The following is a 19,052-nucleotide window of genomic DNA, read 5'->3' on the forward strand; positions in this document are numbered from 1 at the left end:
TCTTAGAGTGGGAAGGAATTGAGCTCAGTTTGGCAATCGTGGAGTATGTGTCTCTGAAACATCCAAGCAATCTGACTCAAGTCTAGATATATGGAAGCGCTGATTGGCGATGTAGACTTGGGAGAGATCTGAATGATCCAGAGATAATGTGTTAATGAGAAGACAAAAGGCCCAAGTGGAAGCCTGAGGACAATAGCTTAAGGGCCCCAGCAAAAGCTTGCTCTAGTGGGACTGATAGTGGACTACATGTTACTCTTTAGACCGTAAGTGAGCTCTGCAAATAGTCCTTCTTCTACTTATTTAGGTAGAGTAAGAAATCATAATGGACAAGGAAAAAAACCAATGGCTCATTCTACAACTTGAGCACCTTTTCAGATGCAATGAGTATACTTTTAAAAAATATAGTATTTATTTGTACAACTCCTCCTAAAATGGCTACCTGATGAATCAAAGGACAGCCTGTGTTCCTATGTGTGTATGTTCATTTGGACATTAACACACTTTTAAGGGTCAGGCAAGTTTAAACCAAGAAAAAATGTGCACATGTCTCTGTCAAACACCTTCGAGCCTTGGACACCCACTGCCCCTGGGCTCTGACAAAGCCCAGATGCTGAGCTATTAAGGAGGGAAAGCAAGACCTCTTCTTCGACACTGAACCTGAGCTGAATATGTACATTCCCCCAGATCTAGTCTGAGATTTGAGACAGCAGATGTTTTCTTCTCCTTCAAAACAGTAAGAAGCAATGAAAATAAGAACAGTGTGATTAAGCAAAGGTATACAGATCTTGAAACTAAAATCAATTCTTTTTTTTTAATTCAAGTCAACAGGGATGAAGAGGTTCTTGTTCACACTTCAGTGTTTTAAACTACCCTCAAAAAATAATCAAAATCATAGTCACACACTCCAAATATGAAGTGCATTAAATGTCATCAATGCAACTCCATAACAAGAGGACTAAAAGTGACCCTGCTAAAGTAGTCATCCTTTCAGAGAAAAGTATACTACAGAATAGAGATAGGAACCATGCGATCTTAGTGGGTTTCATTCACTCCAGAAAAATATCTTCTAAGCAAAGTCTACACTAAATCCTGGGACCCAAAAAGTGAGTAAGACACAACCTCAGCCCTAAAGGAGCTTATGCCCTAACAGGAAGAAGGATGTATACACAGTTACTGTAACTGTGAGAGAAGAGAAGTGAGAGGGAAGAAAAGGCAACAGTGGTGCCACGTTAACTAGGTAAAAAAATAAATAAATAAAATAAAAAGAAAAGAAGAGAAGAAAAGATTCCCAGCTTTCTAGAGGAACAATTTAAACCAAAACTGACTCACAGAAGGGAAAGGAAAAAAAGTCAAGAATGCCCTAATTACAAATCTAAGAAAGAATAGTAAAGACAAGTTTTCAAAATTTAAACAAAATTTCCAACTCTCTGAATCCCCTAGTGAGGATGAGTCTGGAGCTCTGTTTCTGTTTACTTTCTAACAATCTAAAACATCTACATGAAGAACCATGCTTGGCTTTGAATTTTCCAGTATTAAAATTCTGAAAAGCTCAAAAATTGTGCTAAGGAGACAAGATCCTCCAAATTCATAACAGGAAATGTGGCGTTTTCCCAGATTATTCTCTGGCATCAATGAAGAGAGAGAATGAGGACCACAGGATTTATAAATATGAATTACAGGATGAGATGATTTTCCAAACATCTGTCAGAAGCTAATTTGATCCAAGAGAAAAGGAAAAAAAAAGATTCAGAGGGAAGCCAAATAGAGTGACTAATATGTGGAACTTCTGTAGACTTTGGTGGGTTGATGGCCTCATGGGCATTGCATGCCCACTCTACAATAATAAATACCCAAAGTCTGTATAATAATGCACTTTATACTATTCAAAACACTTTCCCATGTACTCTCTCATTTGATTCTCACAACGCACATAGTGGATATCTCTGGTTAAATGTAAAGATAGTGATGTGGTACTTTGACATGCTATGTGAAATAGGAAAGAATGTAGAGATACCACGTAGCACAGTTGTTAAAAGAAAAAGCCTTTGAATAAATCAGACCTGGTTTCAAATCATGGTTCTGCTACTTACTAAGTAAGCTTGGGATTAGTACGTGAACCTTTTCTCTAGGATACTGTACCTATAAAATGACAATAATTACCTAATGGAGTTGTTACACAGATTAAACAAAACATGTAAAGTAGATACTAGAGTGTCTGACATATAGTAGGTACTCAGTAAATGAAAACTAGCAATGGTAGTTTTCAAAAGCTCCATACCTACCTGGAGTAATACTGTTACTAGGATATCAAACCAGCTCAAATAATTCAGAAACAAAGTTTCACCCTGGATTTAAACTGAGCTCAGATACCTAGATGTTTTGTAACAAAGCAGGCAGTTACTAGAAACAGCCCCTTAGGATCTGTCTGGTCTGTTTCTTGTATTTTGTAACCTGTTGGGGGTAGGGGGAGCTCTGGGAGGAAATCTGAGTAGAGTATGTACAGAATGAGCTATTTTTGTGATCTTCCAACTTTTACTTGATGACGTACTGAGAGACCTGGGTAGAAGTTATACCATATCCCTTTCTCTGTTGTTAAAACATAGGCTGCTTGACATACTTAATCCCCACTTCTAAATGTTCTGCTTGAGCACCACATGGGACGTGCTTTGGAAATAAGTTAGCATCCATGAATTTAACCAGCAAGAGGAAAATAGCCATCTTTTTAATTTCTCAGTTCTATAAAGCTGACTAAACAAAAATCTCAACTTTTCTAGGTTTCAGCGTCCTCATTCTGAAAACAAAAATACTAATACCTGACCACCTGAGTTGCTATAAGTTGAAGATACCTCTAATAGCATTTAATCAAAATCACAGTCAAATAAAATGATGGAAGGAACCTCAAAAAGGAATTTAATGTTGAAAATCATCTACTCCTCACTTTTACACAAGTGACATGGTGTAATGAAGAAAGCGCATGTCTAGAAAGACAGAAATATGTGTCCTGGTCCTGGTTCTGCCACCAACTCATCCTGATATGCTGGCCATTCATTTATTCCCCAAATACTAACTGTTAGCCATTACAGGCCTGCTGCTACTACTACTACTAAAACTTCTAATAATAGTTGCTCTGCCTTCCCCACAGGTTGTTGTAAGAATGGAGTAAAATAATTTACAGGCAAATCCTTAAAGGCAAAAGAGCTATGAAAGTATGTAGTGATTTTTAAATATTATATATATGATATTATTATAGCTATGTCTAAGTTACCACTTAAAGCATAAAACTAACTTTCCATGCCAAGTTCAAGAGGTCAGGAGGCTCCCTGAGCCTCGGTTTCTTCATCCCTGAGATAAGGGTGTTGAGCTAGATAACTCTAATATTCCCTCTAGCATTAATCAGCTGATAAGAATTTTCTTACTTTTGAAATGAGGAACCTAAAACTAACAGAGGTTAAGTGATTTGCTCAAAGAACACAGTACCAGAACAAAACTGGAATTAGAACTCAGCTTTTCTACTTTTCAAAAGTATCATGCCTTGAAAAAGATAAGGAATTTTCATTTGTACAGGCTCTCAAAACAGACCCTGAAACTTGCTGTTGTCGCTAAATCTTCAATCTCAGCTGGACTATGTACTTGAGATGGTCAAATCATGTGGCTGCGTTTGTGAAAGTAATCACCAAATTGCTATTTTAATCTCCTGGGAGTGTCATTATTCCAAAAAGGTTTGATCCTTTTTATTTGGATTCTACTCCTGCTTTAATTTTTTTTTTCCATTAAAATGAGAAAGCATTGCCATCTACTGGACTCTGAAGACATTGCTGCTATAGTTTTAAGTCTGAGAACAAGAATTCTTAACAATCTAAAGCTCTTTGTACTTTATCAATAACACCATAGAGTTATGACAGTATGAGTTACATAAGAATAAAACTCCAAAAGTTGGAGCTAGATATAAGGTAGGGTAGGAGAGAAAAATACCATCTCCTCGAGATTTTGAATCTCAATTATTGCTACGATAGTCCTAAATATAGCAAGGATTCACCTGCATTCATTAACAAAATGAGCACCTACTACAAGCCAGGCACGGTTCAAGGGACACAACTGCTGACAGTGGTAAGCATTAGAGATGTAATCCCTATTATCATAGGGTTTAGAGTCTAGTGAGTAGTAGTTTCCATATATTATTGAACTCTACTCATGTGCCAGCCTTGTAATATACATTATATCACTTTTAATATTCAAAACAATTTATGAGGTAGAAATTGTTATCTAGAAATTGTTATCTCCATTTACAGATGAAAAAACAAACTCAGAGATGATTCAATTTGCCCAAAATCTCTTTCAAAGGTAAGCAGTGGTGCCTGGAATTAAACTCACATCAATTTGACTCCATTCACCCAGGTAGCTGTCAGCAGCCTTCCAAAAAGAATAGTTGCCAAAAGGAAATTCAGGCAAAGATAATTTTACATGTCTATATTAAAGGCAAAACTCCTGTACAGGGATCTGAAAAATTTCCAGCTTATTGGACCAAGAGCTGGCCCAACAGCCTCTCATTTCCCATACTCCCCCAACAGCCATCCTAGCAGTAAAATCCACCTGGGAAACATCTCTCCAGATCACCTAGCCTTATTCACCAACTTCTTCCTAAGGTTCTCTTCAAATTACTTAATGTTCTGCTATAATTCACCTGTGTTAAGACCCAAACAACTGACATCAAAAATAATTTTTCAAACTAAACTATTTGTAAACTGGAGCTCTTCTGGAATAAATGCTGTTTTATCTCTGCTAAAAGAATAAGTGTTTGTGACTCTGCATCTAATACTTTTGTATCCCACAGTACTTAGTTTAATAATGGGCACATAGGAGGTACTTGATATTTACTGACAGAAAAAAATCATGAATCACGTTTACAACTAAAGATAGATTTTATCACCTATTCAATTATTTATTTGTCTGCATTGCTGTTAAGTATGTACACATTTGTATGCCAAATAAATGAAATTTTACTACATAAAATTAACAAGATATCACTCCCTAATAAGGCCAACAGAAGTTACTGAATGAAGGATTCAAACCCACAGTATATATTTTAGTCAAAGATTTTCAAGTGTATTAGTTTCCAAAGACACCCCTGGGAGTGAGACTCAATACTCATCCAATACAGTAAAAAGTTGAGAGATTTACTAGGTTCCTAAAAACTCAACAGAAATGAGTAAAGCCTTTCTGAGAAGCAGATAAACAAAGAGGCAAAAGTTTTGAGCAAATAAAAAGTTTCAGCTTTTAGACTCATGGTGGCTGAAGACACTTTAACGTGGACAGAGGAAGGATTAACAGCAACATAGTCATCAGAAGCAATAACAAGCTGTTTCTGGTTATAGCTAATGTAAAAAAACAAGAATGCTGAAGAACTGGTCAACAAAAACTTCAGTCAGTATTTTTAAAGTTGCTTTAAAACATGCTTCCTACTGCTTCACAAGTATAACCTTTCCCTTCTGTACAGTACAATTTTTCTTTTTTTTTTTTTTGGCTGTGCCATGCAGCACATGGGATCTTAGTTCCCTGACCAGGGATCGAACCCACACCCCCACATTGGAAGTGTGGAGTCTTAACCACTGGACCGCCAGGGAAGTCTCCAGAACATACATTCTTTTTAAAGCTTTTTTTTTTATTTTTTAATTTTTTGAATTTTTTGGCTGTGTTGGGTCTTCGTTTCTATGCGAGGGCTTTCTCTAGCTGTGGCAAGCGGGGGCCACTCTTCATTGCGGTGCGTGGGCCTCTCACTATCGTGGCCTCTCCTGTTGCGGAGCACAGGCCCCGGATGCGCAGGATCAGTAGTTGTGACTCACAGGCCTAGGTGATCCGTGGCATGTGGGATCTTCTCAGACCAGGGCTCGAACCCGTGTCCCCTGCATTGGCAGGCAGATTCTCAACCACTGCACCACCAGGGAAGCCCAGAACATACGTTCTTAAAGCCTTGCTGATTTAGCATTTTTTAATCGTTTATGAAATATTTCAGCCACAGATATGCTATCCATATTCAATGACTGTGATTACAAGTATATTTGGACTTATTTTTATCACTGTACTGCATGTTTCTATTTACCACTTGTTTTCTTTTTTGTTTTCCTTTTCTGACTCCTATCAAGTTGACAAAGTTTTCTACTCCTTATATTCCCTTTTTTCCCTCTGCTAATTAAAAATCTATACTCTGTTTCTAGCATTTAGGTATCTTTACATTTTTAACATGCACACTCGACCACAAGTCTTTCTAAGAAATTCTAAACTTGTTTACTGTCTCTATCCTCCTCCCGAACAAATCAATGACCTCAATGAGTCTTACTCTTTAAACAGCCTCCCTCACCTTAGTACTGTTGTCTAGAGTAGTGCTCCTCAAACTCTCTGGGAAACGGTCAGTTGCTTTTCCTTCAATCCACTGTGAGCTGATACTTTTATAAAATACAAAAAAGGCACAATAATGTCAAATTGCTATAAATGTTTAAAAACATTTACATCAGGGCTTCCCTGGTGGCGCAGTGGTTAAGAATCCGCCTGCCAATGCAGGGGACATGGGTTTGAGCCCTTGTCTGGGAAGATCCCACATGCCACGGAGCAACTAAGCCCATGCGCCACAACTACTGAGCCTGTGCTCTAGAGCCCGCGAGCCACAACTCCTGAGCCCACGTGCCACAACTGCTGGGGTCTGCGCACCTGGAGCCTGTGCACCACAGCAAGGAGTGGTCCCCGCTCGCCGCAACTAGAGAAAGCCCATGAACAGCAACAAAGACCCAGTGCAGCCAAAGATAGATAGATAGATTAATTAATTAAAAAAAACCATTTACATTCACTTTTTCTTTTATATTGGAGTACATCTGATTAACAATGTTGTGATAGTTTCAGGTGCACAGAAAAGGGATTCAGCCATACACATACATGTCTCCATTCTTTTTATACTTGGCTTACCACAGACTGGTGACAGTTCTTAGACTAGTCCATAGACTATACTTTGAACAACAATGGTCATTTGTTTTATCTTAAAACATACAAGCTTATTGTATATTAGTTTTCATGTGCTTTTTAGTTTGTCAGTAGTTAATTAAATTCATTGATGTTTTACCATTTTTTTGCACCGTGCTGTAACTTGCTGTTAGATCCCACATCTTCCCTTTGGAATCACTTCTCTATCTGCAACATTCAGCATAGATAAAAGGTCTGTGGGTAGTAAACCCTCAGTCTTTGTGTACTTAAAACTGTCTTTCTTTCACCCTCACTCTTGACTGAAAGCTTGCCAGAAATAGAATTGTACATTAACAGTTAACAGCACTTTGAAAATATATTTCTCTTGGCAACTACTGTTGCTGAGGAGAAGTCTGCTGTCTGTCTAATTCATAGGTAATATTTCCTTTCTCTTTGCTAGCTTTTAAGATTTTTTCCCTTTTAAAATTATCCTTAAAGATTGGTGGTTTCTCTAAGATATCTTTTTTCAGTCTCCTTTTGTAATAGGGAGAGCCCTATCTCAGCTTTTATGCTCATTTAGTGTTCATTTTGCCCAGAGGAGCACATCTTTCAGCCAACACCCAAGGCTTCTGCCCACATCTTTGCATTTCTATTCCATTTCTGTTCCAGAGATGTTTATTATCTTGCTCTTTGTTTGTTTTAGCAAGGTATGCCTCTTTAAACTTCTCTGATTTCGTCAATTGCTATTTTTTGTTTGGTTCCACAGAGGGTCTCACAGTGTGCACTTATTATATCTTCTTGACTGGAAATCCTGCTTATGGCTTTCTTGAAAAAGAAAGAAAGGAAAAAAAACTTTTTAAGGAGATTCAACCTATATGTCAGGTGTTCATTTGAAAGCTGGTACAGGGGGTCTTCCCTGGTGGTGCAGTGGTTAAGAATCCACCTGCCAATGCAGGGGACACGGGTTCAAGCCCTGGTCTGGAGAGACTCCACATGCCGCGGAGCAACTAAGCCCATGCTCCACAACTACTGAGCCTGTGCTCTAGAGCCCACGAGCCACAACTACTGAGCCCAGGTGCCACATCTACTGAAGCCCGTGCTCCTAGAGCCCATGCTCTGCAACAAGAGAAGCCACTGCAGTGAGAAGCCCATGCACCACAACAAAGAGTAGCGGCCACTCACCACAACCAGAGAAAGCCCACGCGCAGCAATGGGGACCCAATGCAGCCAAAAGTAAATTAATTAATTTTTTTTAAAAAGCTAGTACAGGGCAAGATAAGCATGCCTTATAAATTTACAAAACTTATTAATTGAAGGACTATAGAATAAAAATGTACCACTTATTACAAAACATTTATTCAGTAAACAGTTATTGATTATCTGGCCTTGAATCTCAGCTCTGCTATTTAGTAGTTGTGTAATCTTAGGAAAGTTACTTAAGTTCTCTGTGCCAGCATCCTCTTCTATAAAAGGACAACTGTAGGGTTTAAATGAGGTAAAATATATAAAGCACTTAGAATAATGCCTGGCACATAAGTGCTCACTAAACATAAGACATTATTATTATTGTTAGGGAGAAACACTTAACTCTGCACTCCCATGCTTCCACATAGGAGAAAAACTTTCCACTCCATTTCCCAGGAAAGAAGGTTATAAAGAAAAGAAAAAAAAAAAAAAAAGTCTAGTTTTTCTGTGTCCTTCACTCCTCCCCAGAATAGGAAGGAGCTTGACTGCTGAGTTTGGGAGACGAAACTGAACATGACCGCCTTAGTTCTTTCCAGGTTCCCTCCCATTCAGGAACAGCCTGTGTAAAGTACACATAAATTCTGCTTTTGTCTTGGAGGGTCAGGATCTGTCCCTTTAAGGGGAAGAACGCAGTTTTGCTTGTTTTGTTACTTGGTGGTATGGGGATTCATTTTGGGAGAAAGTACTATATACTAGCTCTTTCAGTTGCAGAATTTAAGCCACATTTGCCAATTAGTTTTATCAGTAATAACGCCAACATTCTGATCTCCATTTATCACCTGTCTTATTTCTAAACTTGTTCCAAATTCAGGAGAAGAAGAATGGGTTATTAGTTATTGACCTACCCAAAAATCTCAACTACTATTAGCCTCTGGCTACAAAATTCTTAGGGAAATTACATACAGTAATAGATATAAAGCTCTTAAAACATTGTTTGATACATAATACATTCAACAGATGTTAACTATTAATATTATTACTATATGCCAGATGTTGTGCTAGATGGTGAGTTGGTTACCTGTTACAGGAGGAACTTAATCCTTCAACAGACTCAGGATGGCTAACCCTATAAATGGGACATTACAAACAACAGCAGTGGCAGTTCCCACAATTCTCTCATTAAATAAAACATTTCTACTAAGCAAATACCATGTCTCAAGGACTATGATAGGTACTAGGAATTCAAAACTACATATGGAAATCTGTCCTTAAGAAGCTTACAGACCAGAAAGGAAGAAAGAGCTGTAAAGCGGTAAAACCTATGTCAAAGGTGTACACAGGGTGTTGATATACTATAGGAACTTAGAAGATGAGGATTTTAAAATAAAGAAAAAAAGCTTAACAGAGCTTCATCTGAGCTTTGATGAAGTCACCTAGAATAGCTTGCATTTTGCCAAACTGAACGGGCCTTTTTCAGTCTTCATCTTTTTTGACCACCCTCTCCTTAAAAACCAAAAACCAAACCAAAACAAAAACCTCTCTTTCTTTAGCCTCTGAGATTCCACAAGAGACTTCACTCTCTTTTCCTCATCTATCTCTCACCATTCCTTCTCAGCCACCTTTTCCAAAGCCTCCTCCCATATTTGGCCTCTAAAAGTTGGAGACCCTGACAGGCCCCCTTCTATTAAGCCCCTTTTTTCTCACTGTACAGCTTGTCACTGGTCTATCTTATCTGAACTCATGATTTCAATAACTATTTGCCATTATTATATCTCTATATTTAAATCTCTAACCTACTTCTCTCCTCTGAACTCCAGACTCATCTAATCCAAATGCCTACTTTACACATGGATATCTTGAAGGTATCTCAAAGCCCATGTGATCAAATCTCAACTCACTCACGATCTGCCTCCAACAAAGCTGTCTTCCTCCAGTGTCCTTAGTTCTCTCAGTGCCTGGCACCTTCATCCATCTGGTTACTTCATCTAAGCCAGAAACCCAAAAGTCATCCTTTAACACCTTCCTTTTCCCTACACCCTAAATTCAAACCATCACCAAGTCCTACTGATTTTACCTCCTAAAACTTTCCTAAATCTATCTGCTATTCTACCATAAACCTGTTCCAAAGTATCAAATCTCTTACCCGCTGTACTGTAAGATCCTTCTTACTGTCTTCCCACATATATTCTTGCCTCTTCTACAATCAGTCCTTAAAGCAGCCAGAGTGAAATTATTAAAACACAAATCTAATTATATCTCTGCCATGCTAAAAATCCTTCAACACACTCTACAGCTCTTAGGATAAAACCCTTCAAAAGGTTCTGTGTTATGTGGTCCCTGTCTACCTCTCCAGACTCCTCTGGTATCCTTCTCCCTTATCACCAGACTTTCCTTCAGTCCCGAAAACTCACCACTTCCCCTAGCATTTCATGGCCTTCCAACATGTTACCCTCCTCTACCCAGAATGCTCTCTCTGTTCAGCCTCCATCCCTCCACATTGTTCATTTCTATTCATCCTCTGGATTGTAACCTTAAAAGTCAAGTCCCCGAAGAACTTTCTTGAGCCACTAGAGTAGGTAAGATCCTCATCACATGCTTTTATAGCACCCACCAACATTGTGTTTATATAGTTATCTATCAGGTTACCTTCTCAGTGCTTGTCTCCCTCATACACTCCATGACAACAGGGAAAAAAACATCTGTTTGCTCACCATTGTACCCTTAGCACTTAGAGCACAGTAGCTGATGTACAGCAGGTGCTCAGTAAATAGCTGTTGAATGAATGAAGCATTCTAGCAATAGCATTTCAGACAACCAAGAATTAGAAAACAACATGATCACTAAGAGGAAATAATGTAGAAAACTCACCTCATTGGTTTATGGCTAGTATTAGGGATAAAGAACATGAATCACCTGGCATGGTGCCACAGATAGCAGGTATTTGTTAAATACCTCTCCTTTCTCTAATCACCTTTAGATATAGAGACAGCACAGACTATACTATAAATGACTACAACATAACTTGCCTCAGGTTTCTTAAGTTTATTCAAAGTTGTAAAAGATTTCTGAAACATTTAATAAAATTGTATTACACTTAATTAAAATTCATTATTCTTCTTTAACCTCTAAAGAATTATGTAGAAAACAGCTACATGAGATTTTCTCTTAGGAAAATTAATATAATCTGGATTTAGAAAAGATGTGTTGATGTGGTTACAAAATGAGTTTTCACTTTAAGCATTCACTCTAAGCCACACTAAACAACAAACTTATAATGATACTTAAAACATGATTCTATTTACACAGAGCTTTTACCGGATACATCAAAGCACACCTGCACTAAACAAAACTCACAGTGTTATGCAAATCCCCTTACCTTATGTTCAAATGGAGCACCATAATAGCCATCATTCAGCCCAAAAATTATTTCATTTTGGTTGCGGGCATGAATCTAAGAGAGGAGGAAAACACACTATTAGTTCATCTCATTCCAATCAAGTTTTATTGTGACTAGAAAATGACAGGACCTACTTCAATGTTGAAAAATAGGTTGGTTACGTCTAACAAGCCAGCAGAAAACAAAACACTTATCATAAGACCAGGTGATCAATTTAAAGTTTCCTGCTTTAGTCAAAGTCCTCACAAAATCATCACATGAGATCACAGGTACCACCATTCACACACATTTTTCACGAACACTTCTTGAGGTTGTTACAGAAAGCATATTCCTTAAGTATAGGGGATTCAGAGGCACACTATACATTCTCTGATTTCAAAGAAAACACAGGCCAGTTAGTCTATTAGAGTGCTTTAAAAAACATGAAGCCCTAGAAAAAATATAAAAGATTAATATTATTTTCTATTTTCAAAAAGACAGTTTAAAGATAATATCCAATCCTCAAAGTCTTTAAAAGTCTACTAATTATTTTCTGTCTACTACTCTTTCAAATGCAAATGATTCGGGCTTCAGTCAGTGCCAACCTCGAATTAAACTTCACCTAAAAGGTGGGAGAACTAAAACTTTTAAAATCAAAGAACTAAGATTTTTTTTAAAAATTCAAAATAGTATAAAGTCTATAAAAACAGATTTAGTTACTTGATCGGAAAGAATTGTGGCTAAAAAAAATTTTAATTGCTTCTGCAGTGAAGGATTAATGTGAGGGTTCAAGTGGGGGATTACCAGAAGAGAATATTTCCTCTCTTCTTTCTAGCTGAGATAAAAAGGTCAAAGACAGCAGTAGAAAATTCCTGTGAACATTATCTGACTTCCATACCTGCTACATCTATTACTAAAGCAAAATTAATCACATGCTCCCTGTTTACCTACATCATTTACTTAACTGAATACAATACCAAAAGATGGGCCTGCAATAATAAACTTATAATGAAAACTATAAACCAATTTCAAAGAGTGTTTCATTTCATGAGAGAAAAAGAGAAAGCACTACAAAATCAGTTTCAAGATTAGAAGAAACTCAAAATTTTACAAACATAGAATATTTTATACACATATACACATCGGGAGAAAAAAGATTAAATAAAATCATATGCATCAAAATGTTAACAATGGTTGCAGCTGGGCAGAAGGATTACACATAATTTTTTATTCTCCTCTCTGTGCTTTTCAAAATTTTCCAAATTGTCCACAAAGTACATGGATCACTTTTAAAATCAGAAAAATACATGCCATTAAAGAAAGGGTGGGGTGAGATTATGGGCAGGAGTGAATCTAACATGAAGGTAAAGTTTTCAAAACATAAGCCTCATAAAGATGGGCATTAAATTAATTTGTTGAAAAACATGAGACAACATGGTTCTAGGACTTGAAAAGATACTGGGCTTAAAAAAAAAAAAAAATTCAAGTGATCTGAGTTCTAATTCCAACCTTCGAGTGCTTCATAAGGAACTCTGACTTTATAGCCCTAGTGCCTCGTACTCTACTCAACATATAATCGCTAATCAATGTTAATGGGCCATGCTTTAAATCCCTCATCAGCCAAAAGCAGAAACACTCCTTGTTCTATTTTATAGTGGTGTCATACAGAGGAAATGAATCCAATTATCACTGGATATGAAAGTACTTTTGGAAGTTAGGCACAAACAATACTGGGGGAAAAAGTAAGAATCAGTCAACCATAGAGCCCTTTGTTCCCGATTAATAAAGAAAATTAACAAAACAGGCTGCATAATACTCCATACTACTTACTATCCTTTACCATTAATTATAGATTACTGACCCCAAAATGTGTCAGAATCTTAATATGGAGACTACAGAATATAGAGCCTTTTAATTCAACCACAATCTTGTATTTTGATCCCTCTATGAAAAAAGGCACACTTTTAAAAGACAGATAATCAAAGTTAGTGAAATGAATAATAAATATAGCCTGAGCAATGGTACAAATAATAGCCTAAATCCACCAATCACTGTGTGATCTTTAACAAGTTACTTAATTTCTCTGAGCTTCTGTTTTCTCAGTTAAATACTGACAGGAAAATAATACTTGCTCACATGACCTTCAAAAGGCCCAAAGTCACTGGGTACATGTAAAATGATTGTATGAATATAAAAAGATACCCAAACACTGAAAGAGTATACAATCGCTGTTGGTATTAATACAAAGTTCTAACCACTTAAACTAAACACAAGAACTTCTGCCACCACAAGTGCCCCATATAAGCATTATCAACAAATTCTCCAAATTCCCACCTTGAATAGAGCTATTTTCAAACTCCTCTGCTTCTTCATCGTCAAAATTCAAGTCAAAACCAACTTTAGTTCATGACTTCTGGGGAAAACTTCCTAATTAACTTTCTTGTCCCTAAAGGCTATTCAGGAAATTGGCTTGTAGTTGTAGCTCAGGCTACTGTGGACAAGCTGCATCATCACTCTGTCCATTCAAATGACAGCAAAATACACATGATATGTACATGAAACACTTACCAAGACAGACCATAAAATAAATCTCAAAAAGGTTAAAAGGATTAAAATAATACGATTTTCTCTAAACACGAAAGAATTAAAGTAGAAATCAACAAAAGAAGTATATCTGAAAACTCCACAAATGTTTGAAAATTAAACAACATACCTCTCAATAACCCTTCGGTCAAGAAGAAATAAAAGAGAAATTAGGAAATATTTCAAATTGAAGAAAAACAAAAATGCAGTATCAAAATCGTGGGTCACGGCTAAGGCAACGCTTAGAAGAAAATTTATTAAATGCTTACTTTAGAAAAGAGAAGTCTCAAATCAGTAATCCAGGAATCCTACTTTAAGAAACTAGCAAATTAGAGCAAATTAAACCCAAAGCAGTCAAAAGGAAGAAAATAATAAGAGTAAAAGCAGAAACCAATGAGGGACTTTCCTGGTGCTTCAGTGGTTAAGACTCTGCGCTCCCAATGCAGGAGGCCCAGGTTTGGTCCCTGGTCAGGGAATTAGATCCCACATGCTGCAACTAAGACCTGGCGTAGCCAAATAAATAAATATTTTTTTAAAAAAAGAAAAAAGCAGAAATCAATGAAATTGAAAAAAATTAACAATAATCAATGAAACCTCTTTTGGTGATCTGCGACCCAATTTCAATGGGGTGGGTGGGTAGTTACCACACCAACAATAAGCAATTCTTGGACACCAGCAGGGTGTCCTGCTCTCAGCCCTGCATCAGATTCCACAGGTTAAGGGTTCAGTCCTACCAAGACTGACCCCCACACATGGAAGGCCAGTCAAAAACCCAGATTGTTATCTGTGCTTCTAATTAACTGGCTACAGATTAGAGGTTCCAATTTAGAATGTCAATCCCAAGTACAGGTCCTTACCTGCACTTCTGACCAACTAACTGGCTGTATGTCAGAGGTTCCCACAACCTAGTCCTCAGGTTCGATTAATTTGCTAGCATGGCTCGCAGAACTCAGAGAAATATTTTACTTACTGATCACCAGTTTATTAAGAATGTAACTCAGGGAACAGCCAAATAGAAGAGCTGCAGAGGGCAAGGTATGGGGAAAGGGCACAAAGCTGCTATGCCCTCTCAAAGTGCACCATACTGCCCAATCTCTATGTGTTCACCAACTCACAAGCTCTCAGAACCCCATCCTTTGGAGTTTTTATGGAGGCTTTATTACACAGGCATGATTGATTAAATCACTGACCACTGGCAATTGATTCAACCTCCAATCCCTCTCCTCTCCCAAGAGGTCAGACGGTGGGACTGAAAGTTCCAATCCTCTAATCCTCTTATCACATGGTTGCTCCGTGGGCAACCAGCCCCCACCCTTAGGTGCTTTTCAAAAGTCACCTCATTAACATAACAAAAGACACCTTAATCACTCTCAACACTTAGGAAATTCCAAGAGTTCTAGGAGAATTGAGTCAAGAACTGTACATCAAATATATATATTTCTTATAAAACACAATACTGCAAAACCAAACACTAGATCTTTGAAAAGCTGATAAAACTGATAAATCTCTATTCAGAGTAATCAAGAGAAAAAGGGAGAAGACAGAAATTACCAACAGCAAGAATGAAATAGGAAAGGATCATTATATATCCTACATACTTTAAAGGGATATGGTAATATTGTGGGAATTTTTTTTAAAATTTTTTGGCCGCACCTTGCAGCATGTGGGATCTTAGTTCCCCAAACAGGGATGGAAACCATGCCCCCTACAATGGAAGCACAGAATCTTAACCACTGGACCATCAGGGAAGTCCCTGTGGGAAATTTTATACCAATAAATTTGAAATCGTATGGGAAATTGACAAATTCTTTGGAAGACAAAGTATCAAAGCTCACTTAGGAATTCACAGATAACCTAAACAAAACAGCCCCATAGCTAATAAAGTAATTGAAGTCATATTTTTAAATTTTCTCACAAAGAAATCTTAACAACCAGATGGCTTCACTGAAGAATTCTGTCAAACATCTGTGGAATAAATAATAACAATTCTAGACAAATTCCTCCAGAAAATATAAGAATAGTGACACTTCCCAATCCATTTTATGAAGCCAGCACTACTCCGATACTAAACCACAAAAGGACATTATAAGAAAAGTACAGAGTAATAACCTTCATGGACATAGGTGAAAGAAGTCTTAACAAACTATTAGCAAATCGAATTCACTACAAATGAAACTTCCTCAACCTAACAAAGTGTCTTAAAATTTTATGGCTAATAGTGAGACAGGAGGGAAGAGAGTAGGGCACAACCTTTAAAATAATGACAGTCTTGGGAATTCCCTGGCAGTCCAATGGTTAGGACTCGGCGCTTTCACTGTTGTGGCCCAGGTTCAATCCCTGTTCAGGGAACTAAGATCCTGCAAGCCACAAGATGCCACCAAACAAACAGAACAAACAAACAAAAAGTAATGACACAGCCTTTGAGGAAAACTGAATACAACAAAAACTGGTTAGCACCAACTAGGCCCAAGATGGCAGAAGGTTCAACTTCCAGGAGACCTTGAGCCTCATTATATGCTCACTGTAATACATAAGCATGCTAAATGACACACCCACAGGTGCCATGACAGTTCCAAGGCTGACCATAAAAGGGCGAAAAGTGGGCAGTGGCCCAATTCCTGGAAATCTCTGCCCCTTCTCCAAAATGGTTGGAAGAACCCTCCCACTCATTAGCCTATGGAATTACCCAGCCCATAAAAACCACCCCATATTTCAGAGCTGCTCTCACCTTTTGAGACAGACCGCATTCTACCTATGGAATGCGTATCACTCTAAACAAACCTGCTTTCAGTTACTATGGCTCCCTCTTGAATTCTTTCCTGCATGAAGCCAAGGACTGTCCCAGGAACTCACCCGAGACCTGGTACATGACCACCCTCTTGTGTCTCATTTTCCTGCAACATCTTTACAAAGGAAGAGGAAGAAGGTGGTCCTCTCTCCATCCCCACTTTTCCTTTGATTATAAAAATGTAGCCCACTTAGTTCTCGGGGCAGAGCCCTCTTGCCTTCCCACTTGTATCCTTCACAGCATCCTGTATTAATAAATCTACTTCTTACCAATCACTTTGCCTCTCACTGAATTCCTTCTGCATCAAGACATAAGGAATCTGAGCTTCATTAAGTCCTGAGATGACTTGTGCAGTCCCAGTTGGAAGGTTGTGGGTTCAAGTCCCATCTGAGGTGCAGTTCCAGTATTAATTCTTAATAGTGAAAGGCTGCTTTCCTTCAAGAATAGCAACAAAACAAAGATGCCTACTCTACTTATTTCTATCCAACATTGTACCTCAACAGTCTCAACCAGTGAAATAAGAAACAAAACTAAAAAGACATAAACATTAGAAAGGAAGAAAGTAAACCTTCTCTGTTCACAAACAACATGATTGCCTACCTGTCAATCTACAAAATGAATCCACAATAGAAAAGTCTACTGGATCTAATAAGTGAATTCATTAGCAAGGTCACAGAATACAAGCTCAAAACAGAAATGTTTCTATATGCAAGGAACAAAAATTGGAAATAGGAATATTTTAAAAAGGAATACCATTTAAATTAGCATCAGCAAACATGGAATCCATGGTACAAATCTAACAAAATACGTGTAAGATCTGTATGCTGAAAACTGAGTGAAATCAAAGATGATTTTCACAAATGGAGAGATTATATCGTGTCCGTAGATTGAAACACTCAACACTATGTTGTCAAATCTCCCCCAATTTTCTTAGATTCAGCACGTATCAAAATCACAGCAGGATTTTTGTAGAAACTGACAAACTAATTCTGAAATGTATATGTAAAGGCAAAAGATCTAGAAAGGCCAGAAAGATTTTTGAGAATAGAACAAAGTTGGAGGATTCATATTACCTGAATTCAAGACTGTATAAAACTACAGTAATCAAGACAAGGTGGTACTGGCATAAGGACAGAAATGTAGATCAATGAAACAGAACAGAGGGTCCAGAAATAGATCAACATAAATGATTTTCAACAAAGACAAGGTAATTCAATGGAGAAATAACAGCCTCTACAACAAAGAATACAGGAACAAATGTTCATCCACCTACAAAACAATGAATCTTGCTCTTTATATAAAAGTTAATTCAAAATGGATCACAGACATAAATGTAAAACTAAAACTTAAAGCTATAAAACTTCTAGAACTTTATAAAAGAAAATCTTTGTAACCTTGGGTTAGGCAGAGACGTCTTAGATCTAAGAAACAAAAAGTATGACACTTAAAAAAAATGAAAAGACAAGCCACAGATTAGCAGAAAATATTTGGAAAATATATATCTCATAAAGGACTAACTCATACAGAACACCTAAAGAAATTTTACAACTCACAATAATGACAAATCAATCAAGCAAATAAAAAATGGGCAAAAGATCTGAATGAACATTTCACAAAAAAAGAAGGTAGGGGGATTGATGGCAAATAAACAGATTTTTTTAAATGCACAACATCATTTTATCATTAGGAAAATTGAAATTAAAATCAGTATGAGATATCACTTTATCAGAATAGTGAAAATTTAAAAGACTGACAATAATAAGCCCTTACAAAGATAAGGAACTATCATATATTGCTGATGGGAAGGCAGAATGACAGTCACTCTGAAAAAAGAGTTTCACAGTTTCTTATAAATTTCAACATAGCACTTACCATTAGAACCAGAAATTCCAATACTGGGTATTTATTCAAGATAAATGACAACTTACATCAACACAAAGACCTATATTTAAATATTCACAGCAGTATTATTCATTATAGTGATGGTTACTTTCTTCATACATTTGTCAAACTCATTGAACTGTATACATTAAAAGGGTAAATTTTACTGTATGTAAATTATAACTCAAAAAACCCTAACTTGTAAAAAAATTTCATTCAAAAGTCATCCATTCCCTGACTCTATCCAGGTTTGTCTACATACCTCTTAAACATACTCCCATAGCTCTCTTT

At 37.2% G+C, this 19,052-nt stretch overlaps 1 protein-coding gene across 1 annotated transcript in view; it reads right to left on the reverse strand.

Annotated features, from left to right (window-relative positions):
• UVRAG (UV radiation resistance associated) overlaps positions 1 to 19,052 on the reverse strand; it is a 383,943-nt gene that overhangs the window by 267,832 nt on the left and 97,059 nt on the right. Inside the window, 1 exon segment of the mRNA XM_059067816.2 lies at positions 11,510 to 11,584. Coding sequence (XP_058923799.1) covers positions 11,510 to 11,584 — 75 coding nt within the window.

Source organism: Kogia breviceps, chromosome 7 (genome assembly GCF_026419965.1).
Source record: "Kogia breviceps isolate mKogBre1 chromosome 7, mKogBre1 haplotype 1, whole genome shotgun sequence".
Lineage (NCBI taxonomy): Eukaryota > Metazoa > Chordata > Mammalia > Artiodactyla > Physeteridae > Kogia > Kogia breviceps.